At 39.0% G+C, this 21,588-nt stretch overlaps 1 protein-coding gene across 1 annotated transcript; it reads right to left on the bottom strand.

The window, feature by feature from the left end:
- Positions 1 to 271: 271 nt before the first annotated feature.
- On the bottom strand, positions 272 to 21,131 carry Dapl1 (death associated protein like 1). Its single transcript, XM_015478967.2, has 4 exons — positions 20,981 to 21,131; positions 12,225 to 12,312; positions 9,623 to 9,683; positions 272 to 560 (listed from the first exon to the last, which is right to left on the bottom strand). Exons 1-4 carry the CDS (start codon positions 21,045 to 21,047, stop codon positions 444 to 446), a joined length of 333 nt encoding a protein of 110 aa, XP_015334453.1. The 5' UTR covers positions 21,048 to 21,131; the 3' UTR covers positions 272 to 443.
- Between the last annotated feature and the right edge of the window lie 457 nt (positions 21,132 to 21,588).

Raw genomic sequence — 21,588 nt, 5'->3', positions numbered from 1 at the left:
ATACAGATTAAGAGTCACACCTAAGTTTACATAAAACATTGGCCCTTGCAAAGCTCAGAGTGCTCCACACTAGACTTTGCTTGCAAGGAAAACTCAGTGTGGTTGGAACAACTTGGGATTAGCCACCAGGAGGACAGCACTGACCCAGGGCAGTGGCAGTGGAGTGGAATAGTTGGGTGTTCTGGATTCTTTACTTACTCTATGGAATTATATGTGTAAATATCCATGGGATCCTGACATGCACCAAAAAGAGTCAAAAGAATGCATCAGATTTCTAGTTTTGGATGCTTTATTATCTAAAGTCAAAAGGAAAGATACAAAACTTATTTTCTTTACCAAGCAAGTGCACTAGGCCTATGGACAATTTTGGTCCTTTTTTCCTAAGCTGTTTCATGCTGGCGGCAGGTGGCCAGGTGGCTGTATTTTACGTCCCACGTCCTAGCTTAACATTTCCGAGGCTGCTGAATAATGTAGATCTTTTTCAGTGGAGTGACCTTCACCAGAGCAGGTGTGGGTTTTTGATGTGCCATGTGCACTGTGGCTGGAAATTTATGGTTGAGCTAAAGATGAGAAGGGAAGAAAAAAAATCATATTAGACATTTTTGGTCATGAAATATTAAAGTCATAGAAAGCAATACAAGCTGGTTGGGAATTTCACAGTTTTGTTGATTTGTTATATGATACTTCTTTTTTTCCATACCATTTCCACCCTGGATCCATGGAAACATGTTAAAGTGGTTTTTCCCTCTTTAACTTGTCTTGAATTTTTAAAATTATAAAATATATGATATGTGAGAATATATAATACATGTGCACTTATATTTATGTCTTGAAGTAACAGTTTAAAAATTAGAAATGATTAATTATATTTGCATTGGTGCTCTGTAATATTAACAATTATTTGGACACTAGCTTTTATATATGGGTTAGTATTATAAGAAGGCTACCAGAATATTGGAAAAGGTCCTGGCAGGGGGTTCTATTATCAAAAAAATCAGAAATAAAGAGTCTATGAAAGAAGTTAAGAAGAGTTATGGTTATTTATTAGGTCAAAGCATGTGAAATTGCTGTTTATAAGGTTAAAAATGGCATGACTTTGGCCATTCCATGTAGTCCATTCTAAACTGCTTCGTGAAGAGAAGATCAAGGAATGACATACTAGATTCAGGTAACCAAAGTCCTTATTAGTCATCTCCATGGAAGACATCTATGAGGAAACAGGCTTAAATGGATTCAAATTAACACAGACTGAGACATTCTGACAACATGAAGAATTTCCTATAAAACAGAATTTCCTATAAAACAAAGAGACCTTTTGGAATTCACATTAAGGACAACCTAAAATGGGAAGGATACCCAGAGCTGCTATGCACCTCACCGGTAGTTTTCCTAGGAGGAGAATTTGGACCCAGTAATCTTTTGGGTCCATTCCAGTTTTGGGTTTCCAAGTCCATCAATACAACATAAAAGTGCTGTTATAGTTTGGATGTCAGGTATTCCCCAAAAGCTCATGTGTGCGATAAGGCAAGATGGTTTAGAGGAGAAATGATTATATTATGAGTCTTAACTCAATTAGTGAATTAATCCCCTGATAGGATTAATTGAGTGGTGAGTGAAGGCAGGTAGGGTGTGGCTGGGGGAGGTGGGTCATTGGGGGCGTGCCTTTGGGGTATATATTTTGTATCTGCCAAGTAGAGTCTCCCTGCTTTCTGATCAGCATGTGAGCGGCTTCCCTTTGCCATACTCTTCTGCCATGATGTTCTGCCTCACTTTGAGTCCAGAAGAATGGAGCTGGCTGTCTATTGACTGAGACCTCTGAAACTGTGAGCCCCTAAATAAACTTTTCCTCCTCTATGATTGTTCTGGTCGTGTCTTCTGGTCACAGCAGCAAAAAAGCTGACTAAAACAAGTACTTTAAGGACATCGCTTTAGCCAGCAAGGAAGGGGTGCATCAGCTTGCTAGGAATTTAACTTATAACCATAGAGCTTAGATGCATTTTCCTTGACACTATAATTAAATAAAAGGGGGAGATAAACTGTTCCTGACCTCAAGCATCACATTGTTTATGGTTTGTTTGGGCTCGTCTAAGCCAGGAAAAACACATGTGTCTTACATCTCATCTCAAATATCCCTGCCCAAGCTATAGGCCCACAGATGTCCCTTTTATGTGAAACTTGACTCTAAGAAGGCCTTTCTTCTTGGTCTTAAAAAATTAACTATACTGGAAGAATATACACTGAATTGTTAATAATGGTTACTGCTAAGGGGATAGAATCATGGGCAACTCAGTTTTTTTATTTGTCTTATCAGTATTTTTCTATTTATTTTTCTTTTACCATGAGCAGGTACAAGTTGTATAATAATTAAGCCCAAGGATGGTCCCTGCTGACATTCTAGCAGATTGGAATACAGTAATTGAGGTATTAGTCACAAATGTTGCTTCAGAGTCTGAAAAAGCGTTGGGAACTTTTTACTTTTTTGTCAGATGAGTTATCGTCAGTGCACAAGACATGCATTTTACAGCGTGGTAAGGGCAGAGTGTTTGTTTTGTATTTCTTTTAACATTAGAATGAAAGGAGATTTAAGAAGTCATCGACTTCAGTAGTGTGCTTCCAGACTGGGTGTCTTTAGTCTCAAACTAGGTTATTTCAGCTTAGCTTTAACTCACTTTCAAGAGATTCCAGGTAGGAAGAACAGTTTGACAATTAAGGTCAAATGTAAGGTAAAAGAGGGGTGAGAAAGAAGCAAACAGCTTCATATAACAGAGATCTGGGCAATTAGCCAAGATGAGGTGGGGCAAGACAAGTTGGGGCTGAAAGGGATAAAGCCACATGTCAATTGCTGTTCTTTAGGTACGAAAGATGATAGGTGAAAGTATGAAAGGAAAGGAGAAGGGAGGAGAGTGTGTTATAACCCACTTGCTGCTTAATTCAGTCTTGTTATTTGGCAATCTCCAAGATGATCTCTACAGTTTACAGGTTACACTATTTTTGGTCATTTAAAAAAATTATTGATTGGGCACGGTAGCCATTCCTGTAATCCTAGTGGCTCAAGAGGCTAAGGTAGGAGGATCACAAGTTCAAAGCCGGCCTCAGCAACTTATCAAGACCCTGACTCAAGATAAAAAAATAAAAAGGGGTGGGGATGTGGCTCAGTGGTTAAATGCTCCTGGGTTCAATTTCTGGTACAAAAAAAAATTAAATTAAAAAAATTGTAAGCCAGGTGCAGTGGTGCATGCCTGCAATCCCAGTACTCGGGAGGCTGAGGCAGGAGGATTGCGAGTTCAAAGCCAGCCTCAGCAAAAAACTAGGCACTAAGTAGCTTGGTGAGACACTGCCTCTAAATAAAATACAATATAGGGCTGGGGATGTGGCTTGAGTGCCCTGAGTTCAATCTCTTGGACCTGTTCCCCTGCAAAAAAAAATTGTAGTAAAATACAACATAAAATTGACCATTCGAACCATTCTTTAAAGTGTATGGACAGTTTGGTGGCATTAAATACATTCACATTATTGTGCCACCATCACCACCATCCATCTCCAGAACCTTTTTATCATCCCAGATTGGTACCCATTAAACAACTTCCTGTCCCAAGTCCCTGGCAACTTCCTTTTTGTTTCTGACTTATTTTCCTTAGCATAAAATATCTTCAAGATTCATCCATGTTAAAGTATGTATGCAAATTTCCTTCTTTTAAAAGGCTGAATAATATTTCAGTTGTCTGTATATTTATCCATTCACCATCCACAGAAACTTGGGGGGTTGTTTCCACTTTTTGGTTATTGCAAGTAATACTGCTATAAGCACTGGTATGCAAATATCTGTTCAAGTCCCTACTTTCAGCTTTTAATTGTATTCCTAGAAGTGGAAATGTTGGCTCCTATGGCAATCCAGTTTTATTAAATGTATGATCCTCAGTGTTGGCACCATTTTTATATTTCCATCAGTGGTGCATGAGAGTTAAGGATTATATTTTAATGAAGGCATTTAACTGAAGTTCTAGAAGCATTGCTTAACTCAACTGCTTCTCAGAAGGGCAGTACCACAGGTTAGAATGACTGGATGACCGGCAGCCTTTGGGGCCTGTTGGCCATCTGTGAATTGGTTTGGAAAAGTTTTTGGAAAAAAGTAAAAATCAAAAGAATTAAGAAGTGGAAATAATTTTGCTAAAGATAATAGTCTTAGAGAAACTGCCTATAGGTAGGGCATGGTGGTGCATGTCTGTAGTCCCAGGAGGAAGGAGGAGGAAAGTTTGAGGCCAGCTTGGGCAATTCAATGAGATCCTGTCTCAAAATAAAATGAAAGGGCTGGGGATGAAGAGCACTCTGGGTTCAATCTCTCTCTCTCACACACACAAATAAGTAAGAGAGAGGGAAAGTGTGAGAGAGGGTGGGAGGGTGGAGAGAAGATGCTCATAATTATTAAGTCACAAGCGTAGAGGTTTTGGGGATCCAATAAGAAAGTTTTACAACAACTCTTGAAAATATAACAGGAGATTCAAATTCTCTTTTTCATTCCTTGACCCTATCCACCAGGGATATCCTAATGTAGAAGGCTTTTGTGCTGTGGGTAGAGAGTCTGTATATTTATCCATTATATTTATATTTATCCATAAAGCATCTTACATCAAAATTGATGAAACTGTAAATAAAATGTTCAGTCCCTGAAAGCATAAATCTTTTCTGTAGATTTAGTATCAATGGAGATAGGAAGGTTTTGTTTTCAAGTCTGAGTTAGACATAAGTAGACTTCATTTTCCGGAGTACAACCTACAACCAGCTGGCTTGGTTTAGACTGGCAAATTAACTGGAATTTTCTTTCATTAGCCTTTGTAAAATGATAGTGTTTGCAGAATGAAAGGTGTTTCTTGTTTGATTCATTAGGGCAAGATTCTTCCCAGGAGAGGAAGAATCCCAGGGCTCTGTATGTGTGAGGACTCTGCCTTGCTGTGGCTTCATCACAGGGGCAACATATTGAACTTGAAAAGCAGATCAAGAGAAACTCCCATGTTGAGAATTTACCTTCATCGTGGGGAGCTGTGACCTCAGAGCCCATATTTTTAGTTTTGCACAAAAAGCAAAGGAAGTGTGATGAAGGTCTTTATGACTGGAGCTGTGAAGGAAATTCTAGATGTAAGAAAATCAGCAGCAGGTTTTGTTTTAGAGCCTGACATTGGGTAGTAGGAGCAGACTGCCGCTCTCCCATTCATCTTTCCAGGGTGTTAACTTCCAACTCCAATGTTGGCACTTAAATTTCCACACTCTGTTAAGCAAAGTGCTTAAAACAAAACATTCAGCTCATGTCAATGAAATTCAAGGATACTCCTACGGTGATGTTAATCTACAGAACAAGAAGAACCTTTTTAAATTTGCAGATGTCTTTGATGGTTTTCTCTCCCCCAGGATCCCATTTCACATGCCTCTCACTGACTTTGGGGTGGTGACTCAAAGTCTGGCAACTTGAAAAAAGTAACCCAAACTTTTACCAAACTTCCACCTCCATGCTATAACCCCCCCTCCATTACTAAGGTTTTGACTGGATACTTTTACGTGCTTAGAAGCGACACAGCTATTGCCAAATTTAATTTCAATGACTGTCCAGAGAATTAATATATTTGACAGTATCATTCTCTTTCACTTCTAGCCCTAATTTTTTTCTTTCTTTTCTTTTGTTTTTAAAAGCAAATGAGCAAATATATCTCAGAGGAGACACATGACATCTAAAAGGTTAAATAACTTCTAAGGAGTAGCTCTAAGTAGTACAACTTAGTTTAAGACTAGGTCTCCCAGATTTTTCAGACCAGGGAGATTTCAGGTTCCAGAACCCCTTTTCTGTAGGAATATCACACCATGTGGTCAGCCAGTGGGGGACCTGAATCTCTCATGGTTTAGGGATAGAGAGGTGGGGAATGGGTGGTTGGAGAGGTGGGGAGGGAAGAAGTGTGGCTGGATGGAAGAAAAAAGTCTTATGTGGAAGGTGCGGTGGGAAAATTGTGGGAAGGAAGTTTAGGCTGTTCCCCTCTTAGATTTGTAGAATTCCAGCCCTTTGGGGATTACTTTAAATCTCCCAAATCTCCTAAACCTTAAGTTGATTTGAAAGTAAGATATTCAGAGATGAATAGAGTACAGGTAGAGATTTCTTGTCATAACTGAATGATTGATGCGATCTTATGGATAGGGGTTGTTTTAGACTCTTACATTCTTAAAATAGAAATAAGGAATAACATGGTTGCTTGGGACTAGACATAATTGTAGCTGAGGATGTAAATGAATGTTAATAAATTCAGGTATCCTCAATTCTGCTCTTATATTTCTTCTGGCCAATTTATATTGTTAGGTCTCCATGATTATATATATTATAGGAGGAAAGCACTATCATGCAGGTGAAATCCATCAAAAGATTTAGATCTATATTTCTATCTCCTTATCTTTTATATCTTTTATATTTTTGTATCAGCCAATATAGTTTAGGTAGTATTTTTTTCAGTTTTAAAAATCAAGGCATAATTTACTCACAATATTTACCCATACTAATATACCACTTTATGAATTTTGATAAGTGCATACAATCCATGACCACCACCACACGCAGGACTATTCCATCACCTCCCAAAATTCTCTCCCTCCTTTGTAGCTGGTCCCTTCCTCAACCCCAGACCCTGACAACCACTGATCTCAGCAGATCTCGTGGTCAGCCCATCTCAACCCCAGGTTGAAGGAGTTGTATTATGAAATCCTACTAAGCTTCAGGCTGAATTATGGATTCAGGGGGAGATTTTTCTTTCTTTACTTAGCACACCCACTTCCACATTAGAGCCAGTCACTTATGATACTCTTGGAACTTATTTTTGTTCCACATGTTTGTTCCTTATCCTGTGCCTGGGACTCCAAGTGATGGAAGGCTAGATGCATGCCTGGGAATAGAAGCCAACTTACTGAGGGCTGACTGTATGAAGTACTTACTTTGCATGTATTATATGACTTCCTTTTATTCTCATAATATTCCTATGAAGTAGATAGTATTAATCACATTCCATTTGCCCAAGGTCACACTGATGTCAGTGACAGAGCCAGCACAGGAATCAAGCAGGTTGTGGCTGATGCCAGACCTGCTCTCCTAACCAGAGATCTGCACAATTTGAGCTACCATCCTGCTCCAGTTAGCACTGAGCTGGGTGGTCAAGTTTGGATTTTTAAAATAAGTATAGTTGCTTTAAAAGCATTTTTAATAGCATACCATCTCATTGTTCTCTAAATACAATTTGGTTATTATTATTATCTGGGGGAGAGGATTTTCTTTTCATCTTTCCTTTCAGTGGTGGGGACTGACCCCAGGGCCTTGCACGTGCTAGGTGAGCACTCTACCACCCAGCTACATCCCCAGCTATTTTTATTTTTGATATGGTGTCTTGCTAAGTTGCCTAGGTTGACTTGAACTTGTGATTCTCCTGCCTTCCATCTTTGAAACAAAGAAGTAATACTTTTTTTTTTTTAAGTACTGTGGACTGAACCTATAGCTGCTTTACTGCTGAGCTACATCTCTAGAGCTTTTTACTTTGTTTTTTTTTTTTTTTTAATGAGACAGGTTCTTGCTAAATTGCTTACGACCTTGCTAAGGCTGGCTTTGAACTTGTCATCCTGCTGTCTAATCTTTCCTGACTCTAGAATCACTGGGTTTATAGACATGCACCACCATGCCTGGGCCAGCAGTGATACTTTTTATGGAAAGAGAAAGAACCCTCTATGTCATAGACATGAGCATAAGTGTCTATAAAAGTACAATATAGACTCTGCCTTATATTGTAGGCCAGGAGACATTCTGATACCCTAAGGATGAGGTTCAGGAGCATGAGAATGAGATGCAGTTGCATGCAGCTTTTGTTACTCTAGCAGGGCATCCTCCATCAGCCCTGCTTCTGACGCCAGGTAGCAGAATTACCTATGGCCTCCCTGCATCTCTGATTGGGAGAATAAAGCCCTCTCATGTTAGAACGCTATGGCTATAGCTCAGCATCAAAATCTTGCTCTATATAATCTGACCTGTGACATCATGTATTTTAGACATTCTTTTTCATTTCACTGCCATAAAACTAGTGCTACTAATCCTAACAGAGGGTGCAGAGCTTACTCTGTGCCTAGCACTCTTCTAAAAGATTCATGTGTGTGAACTCACTTATTCTACACAACAAACTTGCAAGCTGTATGCTCTTTTTTTACCCCTACTTTACTAAGGAGGAATCTGAGGCACAGGATAAGTAACCTGTTCAAGGCTGAGCTGACAGTGAGTGGCCAATGGCACCAAATGGAGACCCCAGAGGCTAAGTGCACAGTTTCTATCCCCTGATTTTGGCAAAACAATAAATATCTCGATGGAACTCTGGCATGCTGTTTTCTCAGACTCAAGGAATCTAGAAAATAGCTAATTCAGGAAGAAGGTTTCTCCGAGGCTCCCCTATCTTTCTATAGCATTGATCTTCCAGAAAGTTCTCAGTTGTGAATCCCTTCCCCAGATGTCTTATCATCCAGTGGAGATTGATGCATATTGCAGGAAGGAAGATTAGAGCTCATGCCACATCCAGAGCCCTGAAAGACTTTGTTATAAGCTGTCCTCCATTTTTCAGGCCCATTCATCTCCCCTAAAAATTATTTATTCTCATTTGAAATTGCCCACATTTCCAACTCCCTTTTCCCTATGCAGCAGGTGCATGAGTTTCTAAGCCTCACTGGGGTCTTGGATACTCACTTTCTCCTCCCGTGATGCCCCTATGCATGCTATAACATTGTACATAATTGTATATAACATTTTCTCTGTTAATCTGCCTGTACTGATTTATTTCAGACTACGTGATCAAACCTCAGAAATGTGAGGGAAAGTTTCCAACTTCCCTACAACAGCAAGTCTTTCTTCTACAGAAGCTACCCTGTCCTGTCCGTTCAATTAAAGTGTAGTAGCAGAAAGAATAGTCCTTTATTACCTTGAATATAATGTACCTGCCTCTTAGACGTAGAATAAAGGCCCCCACTAAGCTTACTGATGACATTTAGGAACAAACAGTTGAATCCAACAAACCAAATTGCTATCTACCTGGTGAGCTTTTTCTGAGCTACTTTGAAGAAATTCAGGATATAGAAGTAAAAATAGTAGTGGTCAACTGTTTTTATTAACAGACTTTACTGGATATACTCAGCTGGTACTCAGCCTTCCTCCAGCCCTAAACCATGTAACCCTTCATTACCCACCTGTCCCTCAAGTCAAATATTTCCGAGGGGGGATGCCGAGATTGGAGGAAGATCAAAAACTCCTGAATTCCCAATACACGGGCTATCTTTTATAAAAACATGCCAATGTTTTCCAGAAATATTTGGTGTGAGAAAGTGTTGCACATTCAGTTTCATGATTTTCACTTTATTTCCTTATTTTTAAAAATGTTTTATTTAGGAATTTGGGAGAAATAGCTTTTCTCACTCTAACCATTTTATGTTCCTCTCACAAAGAGGAGATTTTTTTCCCCACAAGAACATCAAACCACTAGGCGGGGAAAAACCTCAGTGGTCACCTGCTGGCTCACGTTGGGCAAATACCAAGGTGGAGTATCACGTGGTTCACCTTATGCACACTCACCTTGTCCAGTGTGTCATTCAGGGCTGCCAGCGTCTGTATTTTGGCAACATTTGTAATGGCACTGTGAAGATGAAAGGAAACTTCAATCAGGACTTAAAATTTTCGCACTGAAGAGCTAAATGATTTATATGGATGGCTATTTGTTTGACTTGGCAACATCTAGAAGACACACATTCTGCCTCTGTATACCCATGTGCTGCAATAAACTTTGTGGTCCAAGTTAATATTATAATTGTTTGTTAGCTTTTCATTCAAATATAATATGCACACAGAAAATGCACATGTTGTAAGTATATAGCCTGGTGAATATTAACAGACTATAAACACTAGTCAAACCAACTGCCCCTAAGGATAATGCCTACCTTGACTTACAGCCCCAGAGATTAGTTCTGGCTGTTTTTGTGTGTCATAAAATGAACCATCTTTAGCACATACTCTTCTGTGTCTGGCTTCTTTCTCTCAGGCCAAGTTATTTTGTGGGAGGGTTTCAATCAAGGCTGAGTCTGCAGCACAATGTCTGGAAGGGAAGTCTGTGTTTGCTCATCTGGATAACTTGTGTTGGTTACTAGAAGTTATTAGAAAATGGACACTGATGGTTCTTAATTTATTTTCTATATTTATAAAAAAAGAATAAAGCTGATCTGGGGGACTGGGATTGTGGCTCAGCGGTAGAGCACTTGCCTAGCATGTGTAAGGCAATGGGTTCGGTTCTCAGCACTGCATATAAATAAATGAATAAAATATATTTTAAAAATATTTAAAACAAAGCTATTCTTGGGCTGGTATTGTAGCTCAGTGGCAGAATGCATGCCTAGCATGTGTGAGGTACTGGTTTCGATTTTCAGCACCGCATATAAATAAATTAAGTAAAGGTCCATCAACAACTAAAAACAATAATGATAATTTAAAAAGCTATTCTACAAGAAGATGTAGGAAAAGTGTTTGTCTGTGAAAATGGGACTCTCCTATCTGGTGTACATGCCTGTGTAGGAGATATGAATAGCAGAAGGGATTTATGGGGAGCAAATGCAGCTGATGAATCTGGGTCTATCAATATACAGGCTCCCTCCAAGGCACCTGGGAGGAGGCCTAGCCAGTTCATATTCCTAAGAGTCCCTTATTTTTCTTTAAAATGCTTCCCCCATTCTATAAGCCTCCCATAACCAGAATCTGTCCATGGTAATTAGGGCAACATAGAAAGTCCTCTTGCTGTTTAAGTCTGTAGTAATCCAATTCCCATCTTTCAATGACTACTAGAAAATAAATGAATTTTTTAAAAGGTAACAATCACTACTTTATTACTCACTAACCAATTCCTCTGCCTCAATTGTTTAACTGATGTTAGAATTAATACTAAGTTTCCATTTTCTGAGGTGCAGAGAAAAGACCTTTCCACTGGTTGCCTGCTAAAGGTCATTTCCAAGCCCAGCTTCTTCAGTGCTTGAGATCCTGGCTCAGGCATGAGAACTAGTGTCACAATAAACAAGGCTTATGCTTGAATCAGGCCTTAGAAACAGAATAGGCTCCCTAAGTCAACTAGCTTGTGATTCAACAACTGTCTGGTATCATTTACAGCAGGCACTCACTATTCTAGGACCTGTCCTAGATGTTGGGTTAGAAGATAAATAATGAGCATGCTTCCCTCCACAGTTTTAAGAACTTAGGGCTTCACTTTCCTCAGATGATGGTTATTTTCTGATATCAAGAAAACAAATGGCTTGTTGTTAATGGGGGCAAATCAGTATTTCATTCTACTGTGGCAGAGATCCTAAAATAATTCCTTCCTATAAATTAGGGGGAAAAACCTTGAAAAGTGATTTAAAAACAAATTTATATGAAAACAGCCAAAGAAATACAGTATGCTTCCTCCATATTCTCTTTCTGTTATGAAGGGCAGTGCCTTGAACATCATTCCATTAACTCCGTTTGAATCACTCATCAACTGATCTATAGAAACCATTTTAAAATTAAGTCTCTGAAGCACCCATCACTGAGATACTTGGAGGAACCAATTTATTTCTTTTTGAAATGTACTCATTTTCCTTAACAAGATGTAGAGTGGTTGGGCTGATTGTGCTTTGGGATTTAGCCCACCCCTCTCCGCTGGGTTCTGGGAATAGTGTATTGTGTCAAGGTCAAGGTAGAAAAAGTCAGGGGAGACAAGCCTCAGAATCTATATGCCTTCCAGCTATGCCAGATATAGTGGCCATTAGTTGCTTAAATAATTGAGAGGTGAATTCAAAACAAAAATAGCCATTTATTTTTAATTCAGGAGATTTGCTTCAGTAGAAAGCATGCTATGAAAATAGGCCAGCCTAGTGATATTTTAAAGGCTAATCTGAAAATAGGGTAAAGGGATGTGTGTGTCAGGCTTGGACACCTTAAAAAGTCAGTAGGAGGTAGCTGGGCTGGCTGCTGAGAGGAGGAGGATGGGTGGTGGGTCATTCAGGGAGCCCAGAAGAGAGTCTTCATTTGGTAGCCACCCTACTGCCCAAGACACCATCAATCATGACACCCACCCTACTTTAACTGGATGCCTTCAAGTGCATAGAGGATTGCCCTAAAACTACTTCTGGAGGCAGAAGAAATTAACAACCCCTACCTTGTTTTCTCCAATCCTGTTTTTTTGGTATGTCTCTCCAAGACACCCATTTCTTGTTTTTTGGGAATTCGCATCCTTCCAGCTTTGACTATAAACAAGAATCAACACGAAAGTTAGAACAGCTTTGTTATTCAAGGTATGGATTTATACTTGAAAATATTTTTGAACTTATTTTTTAAAGTTATAAATTTTCATATAAAACAACAAAATAAAAAGAAAAAAATATTTTCTGGGGATAAAAGGTGGGGGCAGAGGAAGGGCTGAGGTCTGCTTGTTTATGCTCAGAGAAGTGGAACTGAGGTTGAAAAAGCAGAAGGTTACACCTTAGTTTTGGGGAGGAGAATAACAATATACTCCTTTAGGCATTTCACTGAAAAACATTTTTTCTTGTTATCAAACCAATTACATTCTTTGTGATAGCAACTAACAATACAATGTGACCCTTGGTTTTCCTATGAGATTAAAGCTTTTGCATGGCTTGCATTTTTTTTTTCAACCAAAGCTTTCAAAAGTCAGATTCTGAGGGATGTGCCAAAAGTCAGAACTCACAGTGCTCACAGGCATTTAATTCAACAGAGGTGCTTAAAATTCCACTGAATACCCACCTTCCAGCCCAGACCCCAAACCTCCACATTGGCCTCATTCAGAGGTTCTAATGAGTAATTAAACTGCATTAATAATCCTGCCATTCAAGAGATCAATTAGTGTTAATTAGGCTACAGATGACCTAACAGCAATTCAAGTGTTTAACAATTTCGAATGGAATCAACTTTTGGAAATGAACAACCCATTTCAGATTGCAAGTCAAAGCAAATACTTTTCTCAGTTCCCAGGAAATTTGTACATCTAAAATCTGACAAGCTCAAATGAGAAATAGCTAAATGGACATTGATTTGTTTGAACTTGTTAATTCTTTTTATGGAAATGCCACATGGGCAATTTTCTGTGACTAGTTCCAATAAAGTGAAAAATAAAGAGAACCTCTCCTATTTCTCAATGCCCTAGTTATTTGACTTCATCATTGTTATTTAGAAATTATTATTTAATTATTTTTGGTTATGTAATACATATAGAAGATACAATTCAAAAGTCATGAAAAGGTCTGTGATCTCCCTCTTACCATTATTTCCCAACCTCCCAGATCATCTCCCTAGATACTACTCATGTTGCAAGTTTCTTATGTCTTTATCCACAGATATTTTATGCATTATTTTTTTTAAAAAATGGTAGCATAAGACACACCTTGTTCTGCATCCTCTTCATTTTTTTCCACTTGAGCATAAATAACCATTAATATATCTTTATCTGTGTGTCCAGTTTTTTCCTTGAGTTACTAAGGATCAAACCCAAGCCCTCGTGCATGCTAGGGAAGTGCTCTACCACTGAACTACATCCCCAGTCCTTGAGTATCTTTCCTTTTAACACATGTTTTTTTAAAAATCCCATTATATGAACGTTCTGTGTTTACTTAGCCAGTTTGGGAATGTTGGACTTATGTTTCTAATCCATTGTTGTCACTAGAATACTGTGGTGACTATCCTTCTATACACATACTTCTGCATCAGCACAATTTTACCAGTGGGATAAATTCTGAGAAGTGATCCAGATAGCTCTGAGGAATATGTGCATTTGGAAATTTTGCTAAATCTTGCCAAATTGTCCATCTTGGAGGATGCACCAGTTTGTATCTCACTACTTAACTGTTAATCCCTTCTTGTTACATTTCCTTTGAAGAATTTTATTAGTTATTCTTACTTATTTTTCATAAGAATTTTAGAAATAGTTTGTCCATTCTCTATAAATAATCTTGATGATATATTTTTTTTAAAGGGAAAATTCATATTACATTTCTGGTAGCTCTCTGTTTAAGAACATAATATTTTTTTTCCCATTGTTCACATCCTCTCCTGAGTTCCTCAGTGACTTGTTTATTATTAGGTCCATTGTCTAAGCATTTTATTCTTTTATTCATTTTATTCTTATTGCTGCTATTATAAATGGAGGTCTATTCTTCCATTATTACTCCAACAGATTGCTATTATTTTAAAGTTTTTGATTTTATACACAGGATTTTCTGAAGTCTCTTATTGCTCATTATAGTTTTTTTGTAGGTTCTTTCAGGTTGTTCGGATTTTTAAAAATTATATAGTCTGCAAAGGATAATATTGCCTCCTTTAGAATAATATTAAATAGTGACAATGGTGGATATCTTTGCCTTCACCCACTACCTTTTTTTCCAGTGCTGGTGATCAAACCTAGAGCCTTGTACACACTTGGCAAGTGCTCTGCAACTGAATTACATTCCCAAATTGCCTTTTTAATTTTTATGGGATTGCTTTTAATGTTTTCTCTTTAAACATATTGTGTACTTTGGTGGCTCATACTCTCTTTCCCTGTGTAAATATATGTCAAGATGTTAAGGAAGTATCTTTTCTTTTTGGTACCAGGGATTGAACTCAGAGACACTCAACCACTGAGTTACATCCCCAGTCCTATTTTGTATTTTATTTAGAGACAGAGTCTCACTGAGTTGCTTAGCACCTTGTTGTTGCTGAGGCTGGCTTTGAACCCGAAATCCTCCTACCTCAGCCTCCTGAGCTGCTGGGATTATAGGTGCTCAGCAGAAACTATACTTTTATTATTATTTTATTGGACCTAAAATAAGGACTAGATCTTGAATTTTCTCAAATGCCTTTCAGAATTCATGGATATGATCGTATGAGTTTTCCCCTTAATGTAGTTGTTATATCAATGAATATCTTACTATTGACCCATACTTGTATTCACGGAATAAACTCTACTTAATCACTTAAATTGCCATATTTTACAAAAAAAAAAAATGATTATATAAGCCCCTTTGTAGAATTTTATAATGTTAGATTCATTTTGGAAAAGAAAAATCTGCTTTAAATTTTTTTATTTAAGAATACAAAAATAAAAAATTTAAAAAGAAACATACAAAGTCATCAGCAACAGAAGTGAGATTACATGGAAACATTTTCTGAACAGCCTGGAGCACAGGTGAAGTAAACCAGAGGGTGAAGTATACCAAGGGGGTGCCTCAGCTCCTTCACTGCTCCATTGTCTATTCTGCCAGCAAGAATCAAATCAGAGGTCTGGGCTCAGGTTTCAGTACTCCCCCAACAGTGCTTTCCATTCTTCCCGTGACAAGTGGTTTTCAAATATGGTGCGCTGTAATGATTTTCTTGTTAGCGTTCCTTTTGTTTTCCCTGATGCTATTGTTTCTACACATTTTCTTCTGCCTGGACTGATAATTATCACCAATGATAGAAGCAAAATTATTATGTTAAAATAAGCAGAAGCTCAGAATGAGAAGGCCTTTGTAATACTGAGTTTGTTTGAAACTCATTCAGTTGGAAAGACATTGATGGTCTGAGGGTCTTCAGAGGAGATGGGCCAAAGTGAAGGGAACTGTGTCACACAAGGAACTAGGGAATCCAGTAAAATCACTCCTGAAGAAGCAAAGGCTCAAGGGAGCTTAGGTTATCATCTCCAAAGATCAAAAGGGCTGCCATGTTGGGGCTGAAGAGTAGTTTCCTGGTGAGGAAATGTCATGTAGTGTTAGACAGCTCTACTCCCAAGCTATGTGACTGCTATGGCTTGGATATATGGTTTGAGTTTGTCCTAAGGGTCTACTTGCTGAGTGTTTGGTCCTTGGTGTGCAATATTTGGAGGTGATATCTTTAGGAGGTAGGACCCAGTGGGTGTCCTTAGGTTCACTGAGAGGGTGCACTTGGAAGACATCCCAGTTTCTCTTACTTGCAGTTTGGTGATGTGATTTCTCCCTCTTACATTTGCTCCTGACACCTACCATAAGGTCCTCTCCACAGCAGAGCTAATCCTGGTCAAGCTCTTGAATTACCAGAACTGTGAGTTAAATGAAACTCTTTCATTTATAAAGTTAGCCTGTCTCATGTATTTCATAACAGTAATGAAAAACCAACGAATGCAGTGACCTTGAGTGAAATATTTAAAACTCTGCTTAGGCTCAGTTTCGGTATCTCTCAAAAGGGAATAATACTGACAGCTCTAGAGAATAGAGGTGATGTAAGCACCTGGTACATGGTAGGCACTTAATAATTAGTAGTTATTGTTACTTAGATTACTTTGTGTTGTTCCAGAGGGGTGAATGAAGACCAAATAATGAAAGTGCCAAAAAGATAGGGTCTGGCTATAGGTAACTGTTTGTGTTATTCAGTGTGAAAGATATCACCTAGTATAATAATGGATTTCTTGCCCCTCAGTGTATTAAAGTGAGGGCAAGATGTCCTCTGTCATGAACACCTTCGGAGAATTCTGGAGAATTTGGCAGAAGTCAAACTAGATAATTTTTATTATAAAATCTTTATAATGATTCAAACTTTTCCCATCTACCTATAAAATAAAATCTATCACGTGCCTTCCTTCAGAAACAACACAGGGCACTTAGAGAAATAAATATCAAAAGACATTAAGGAAACACAAACCAGAGAGTTCTTCATTCTTAAGAACAATAAAATAGACACTTGAGGGGAGGAATTAAAAATTCTCCCCAACAGATTCCTCCTCCTATTCAGCAGTCTTTGAATCCTCTGTTACAGAGTTGTGAGTGCTAACTTAATGATTTAAGAGCATTAGAAAACCAGACCTTGGATTTCTAGAACACAGTTCCTATACCTACCTTATTCTGGGAGGGAATCTCCCTTGTCACACATGTACAGAAGAAGGAAACAGCAGACCATATCCCCACACTGAGGATGGATGCACTGAAATACAGGTTGAGGCCCTCTCTACAAGGGGCAATGGAACCAGGTGGAGCTAGTTTGTGGGAAGGTCATCTTCAAAGCTCTTCTGGGAACACTGGTCACACTGGTCTCCCCAGATCAGGATGAACCAGCATTTACAATCCCACACCATCACATGCTGGTCCAATTCACATACACCAGATAAGTCCGACTCAAGGGATTTTTTCAAGGTCTCACTGTATCCAAATCAATTCGTTTAAATTTGTCATCATTTTTGTGACTCCATTTTTGAGACTACATTGTCTTTTGAACATTTATGGAAGACCAACTAGAATTGGGCAAGGTAAAATATGAAATTGACTGAACATTTTACCATGATTTAAGTACAGATGTGAATATAAATACTTAAGGTAAGACTTTATGTTCTTTCCCAAGCTAAAATGAACTAAAGGCAAAAAAAGGTAGGAGAGTTACTCTTTTAGATGATTTCATTAGGACACCCTAAATTCACTTGGGTATATTCAAGTTTTTCTTTCCCATCTCTGTGTAAGAATTGTACTTTCATGGTAGATTTGGCAGTTTATAACTTTTGAAATTAGACCTTGCAGTTTTAAATTCTATATAATAATTTTCCAATTTTGCACAGTTTTTGATAGTAGCTAAGCTCAGAACAAGCCTGTAAGAAAAATTAGGCTTTTCCTTCACTAATCCATGATGAATGTATGCAAAAAAGTGGAATGACACAAAGGCTATGCAAACTCTGTCTTGGGACTGAGAACTTTCATTTGCAGATTTTAATTGAAAGGTAGATGTTTGCAAAATGTTTACTTTGCATTCACATTTGATTCATCAGCAAATTTTTGGTTGCCAATCAAGGCCCCAAAAACCCTCAAGAGAAGGCTGTGAGCAAAGAGAGAGAACTTTAGAGCAAGAGGAATTTGGCATGAGGCCTGGTTTATTTTCCAATCCTAGCTTCACTGCCCTCCAGCTGTGTGGCTTTGGTCAAGTTACTCAATCTTGCTGATTTTGTTTGATCCTCTGTGAAACATCATCCACCGCATGTCTGGCAGTTGCTGTGCTGTGCTGGGTGCAACATTAGCTTTGAGCAAATGGCAATAGTCTCACTGCAGCCATCAGACCTCTCTTCCCTGTGATGTTTGGGGCAGTGGGGCTTGTAACCCCTCTCTTCTAACCTCACAGATCTGTGCCTCTCCAACGTCTACAAGTTGAGCAGATGGAATAGAGAGAATCAAGACTTTTGTTTGCTTGTTTTTAGAAAATGATACCAGTCCTTAGGCAGTATGGTCATTCCCCAGGTTCTGCATTAGTTTCACACTGGATGGTACCCCCTGCCTCCAAACTTTCTGCTTTCTTTAATGAACTAGAAAACTTTACTCTAGAGATTCATTGGAGATCCTTCTGATAGCTCTGATTCATTTGGCTTAAATCAAATTAAAAAGTGTAGTGAATATAGGACAAACTCACCGACTGCTATTCTTTCTATTCATCATGTATCTGGCTTCCCATGGCTACCTCCAACTCACATATTTTTGGTACTGCTGTTCTTATAATGGGGTGCTTATAAAACTAAGAGCGAGGCAAATCAAAAAAGCTGGAAATTCAAAGCATGCTTCCTGCAACCCAGGCCACCTCAAGTTTAATGTAGTCTGTTTCACAGCATAAATGTATAACCAGGGCTAACAGAGCTGCAATATATTATATTCATATACATGAAAGATAAACTGGTAGGCACTCCACATGTAGGTGGGAGAGTTACAGCTGGCTGACTTCTGAGTGGCTTCATTTTTAACTATGATGGGACAGCCACGAGGATCTGTTCCACTGCTATTTCTTTCTTCCTGACTACTGCAGGAGCGCCTAATGCAGCTTTGACATCAGGCTGTTTTGAAATTGGGAATGATCATTTCTGCTGACTGCAATGTGTTTTACTAAGCCTCCATTTCAAAGGGGTCAATCTTCTTGTGCCAGGTACTTTACATAAACTCTTTTAATCATCACGCCAATCCTATCAAATTGATGTTGTTTATTACCTCTCTTTCGGAGATGAGAACATGGAGACTCAGAGGTGTGGAATGAAAGCAAAGTTTGAACTCAGGTCTGATTCCAAAAGCCCTGATATACCTTTCTCATCGTATCGTGCTGACTTCCTGCTTAAAAAAATCAGGTGAAGATTTAATGGAATTTTGGCACCTAATTATTTTTGTTCCATAAATAAAATTTTGCACTATCGCAAACCGGTTTAGATTTAAAATACATAGTGAGAGACCAGCTGAAGGATGAGGCTTCTTTGTTCTCTTGTGCTCAGTGGGGAAGCAAAAGTCTGCCTTCATCTCTATTCTAATTATCCAAAACCTCTTATCTGTAGTGTCACAGTTCATAATAATTAATTGTCATGCCAGAGGCATTGTGACATGCTTGATGGAGTCATGGTGTGCAATGTATACAGAGTAATTAGCAATCATTAGTGGTGGGGACAGAAAGTTCCCGGTGGTTTCATTCAAACTTTCCTTTAGTTAAGTTTATCTCTATGTTCTTTGTGCATAAATGTAGTTTAGCAAATCAGGTTTCAGCTGAACCATTTTTATAAGGTGGAAGTGGCAAGAAGAGAATGGGGGTCTCTTTATTTTTTGTTGTTATCTATGTAATGAGTTTCTCTTCCAATAATTTGCATATATAGTTCCTGGACCATTAGTTAGCATCATTACCTTTAAACGTAATGTTAAATATTGCTAAATTCAATTACAAATATAAAATGGCAGTAGTCTGCCAAAGGAGATCAGGGCATGGTGTCTAGTATTGGAAGCCCAGAACAAGGATTTTGACTTTCCAGTTGGGCTGCCCACCAGAACATGCTAAAACTGCGTTTGATTTTTTTTTTTTTTTGTACTGGGGATTGAACCCATAACTGCATAACTACTGAACCACATCCTTAGCCCTTTTTTATTTTTTATTTTGAGACAGGGTCTCACTAAGTTGCTAAAACTGGCTTTGAACTTGCACTCCTTTTGCCTTAGCCTCCTAGGTGGCTGGGATTACAGACATGTGCCACCCCCCCTAACCTGTGTCTGATTTGGATTCTTTGCAAAGGTTATACCTACCATCACCCTCTGCAGCAAAGATAATTGAAATAACCTGGGCTTGGAGGTACCAAAGAATTATACCAATAACTAAATTTTGAAAATAGAGAAAGCAATCACAAAGTGACCAAGCTTTTAAGGTCTTTCTTAAGGAGCTGAAAGAACAAAAAAACAACTAAAAATAGACCTGTACATCCCAGCCAATCTATATGAACATATGGTTAAGTACAATAAAACCATTTTCTATATTCCAGGATGTTGATATAAATAGCATAAGTTAAAAAAAAAACAAAAACAAGACAACTGTGGGTACTTTGCAAAACACCTTGATAGCTACCTTTTCCAGTTAGCACCCTCCACTCTCAATCCTTGTGTGCTTATTAAAAAGTGCTTCTCAGCTTGTTGACAGGCAAAGTACATCCCTGCTAACACTTCCCAGCCCTAAAGCCTGAGGAGGGAAAGATGTGGTTGCTGTCCTGTGTGTGGAAGCTGGTTTGTCTGGGTATGCAGTCAGATGAGGCACAGGCATCTTGGGGAGACTGAGTCTGAGAACTGTAACCTCTAAGGAGCAAAGTTTCCATAGTAGTAAATCATCCAGGTGTGGATGGGTCACAGTTAACCTATAGCTGGGAAGGTTCACCTTCCTTAACTATTCCTGTCCATGAGTACCACAGAATGCCTTATACTTCCCTAGATTTGTAGGTTTTGATTCAATGGGGGGCCTGACAAATCACCAGGTGGTTTTATGCACAAGCTAAGGAGGATCAAAAGCATAGGAGGAAATCAGGTGGCAGGAAGTGAAAGCAATAGTGGGTGGATTGAGAACTTCTGATCTCCTGGGGTGCTCCAGTTGAGCATTGATGGGAGGGGGCAGCAGCTGCAGCAGCTGCAGAACAGACAGGTGGGGGCCTACCTGCAGGAGGATGCCCCCCTTTCAGCGGGGACAGCAGAACTTGTACTTCTTGCATTTCGTTTGCCATAGCTCTTGCCAGTGCCTTGCTGGTGCTCTGGAGGCCAAGTGCCAACTGCGTCTGCCCCACAGCACCCCAGCTTTATACGGGGAGGGGGTGGGGCCCCTTAAGGGCATTGCTGAGCAGCAACAGGGCTTGTCACCCAGCTCTTTGGCAGCCTGCATCTGCTTGGCAAGTTTTCTCTTTGAAGAAAATGCTCCTCTTTCCTTCATCTGGGAAGGCTAGTAGATAGCTACAGAAGGCAGGAAGCTCTCATTTTCTTTCACAGGAGGAAGGGCAGAGGGTGTTTTGGTGAATTCTTTTTCTTTCTATACGTTCCTCCAGTAAGTACAGTGCACCTACAATGTGACAGGCTCTTTGTTATATGCTGGCATGACAATCGGGGCAAGACAAGATCTTTGCTTCAAGACATCTGTGGTTCTTCTGAAGAGATGATTATAAGCAAGTGCCGTGCCTTTGTTTCAGTCTTGGTAATTATAAGCGTTTGTACTTAGAAAATAATTGGAGATGTGTACAGAGGTTTCTGGAGTGTAATTTTGTGTTTCTTTCT

This window comes from Marmota marmota, unplaced genomic scaffold (genome assembly GCF_001458135.2).
Source record: "Marmota marmota marmota unplaced genomic scaffold, marMar, whole genome shotgun sequence".
Classification (NCBI taxonomy): domain Eukaryota; kingdom Metazoa; phylum Chordata; class Mammalia; order Rodentia; family Sciuridae; genus Marmota; species Marmota marmota.
The sequence above is the reverse complement of the archived record's forward strand: the minus strand, read 5'-3'. Positions and strand labels throughout refer to the sequence as shown.

Coding starts and splice junctions, on each gene's coding strand:
- Dapl1 (XM_015478967.2), bottom strand. CDS start 21,047: ATGGCAAACGAAATGCAAGAAGTACAAGTTCTGCTGTCCCCGCTGAAA. Junction 9,684..12,224: donor ACAGGATTGGAGAAAACAAG/GTAGGGGTTGTT, acceptor TCATCTTCACAG/TGCCATTACAAATGTTGCCA. Junction 561..9,622: donor TGAATGACACACTGGACAAG/GTGAGTGTGCAT, acceptor TCTCATCTTTAG/CTCAACCATAAATTTCCAGC.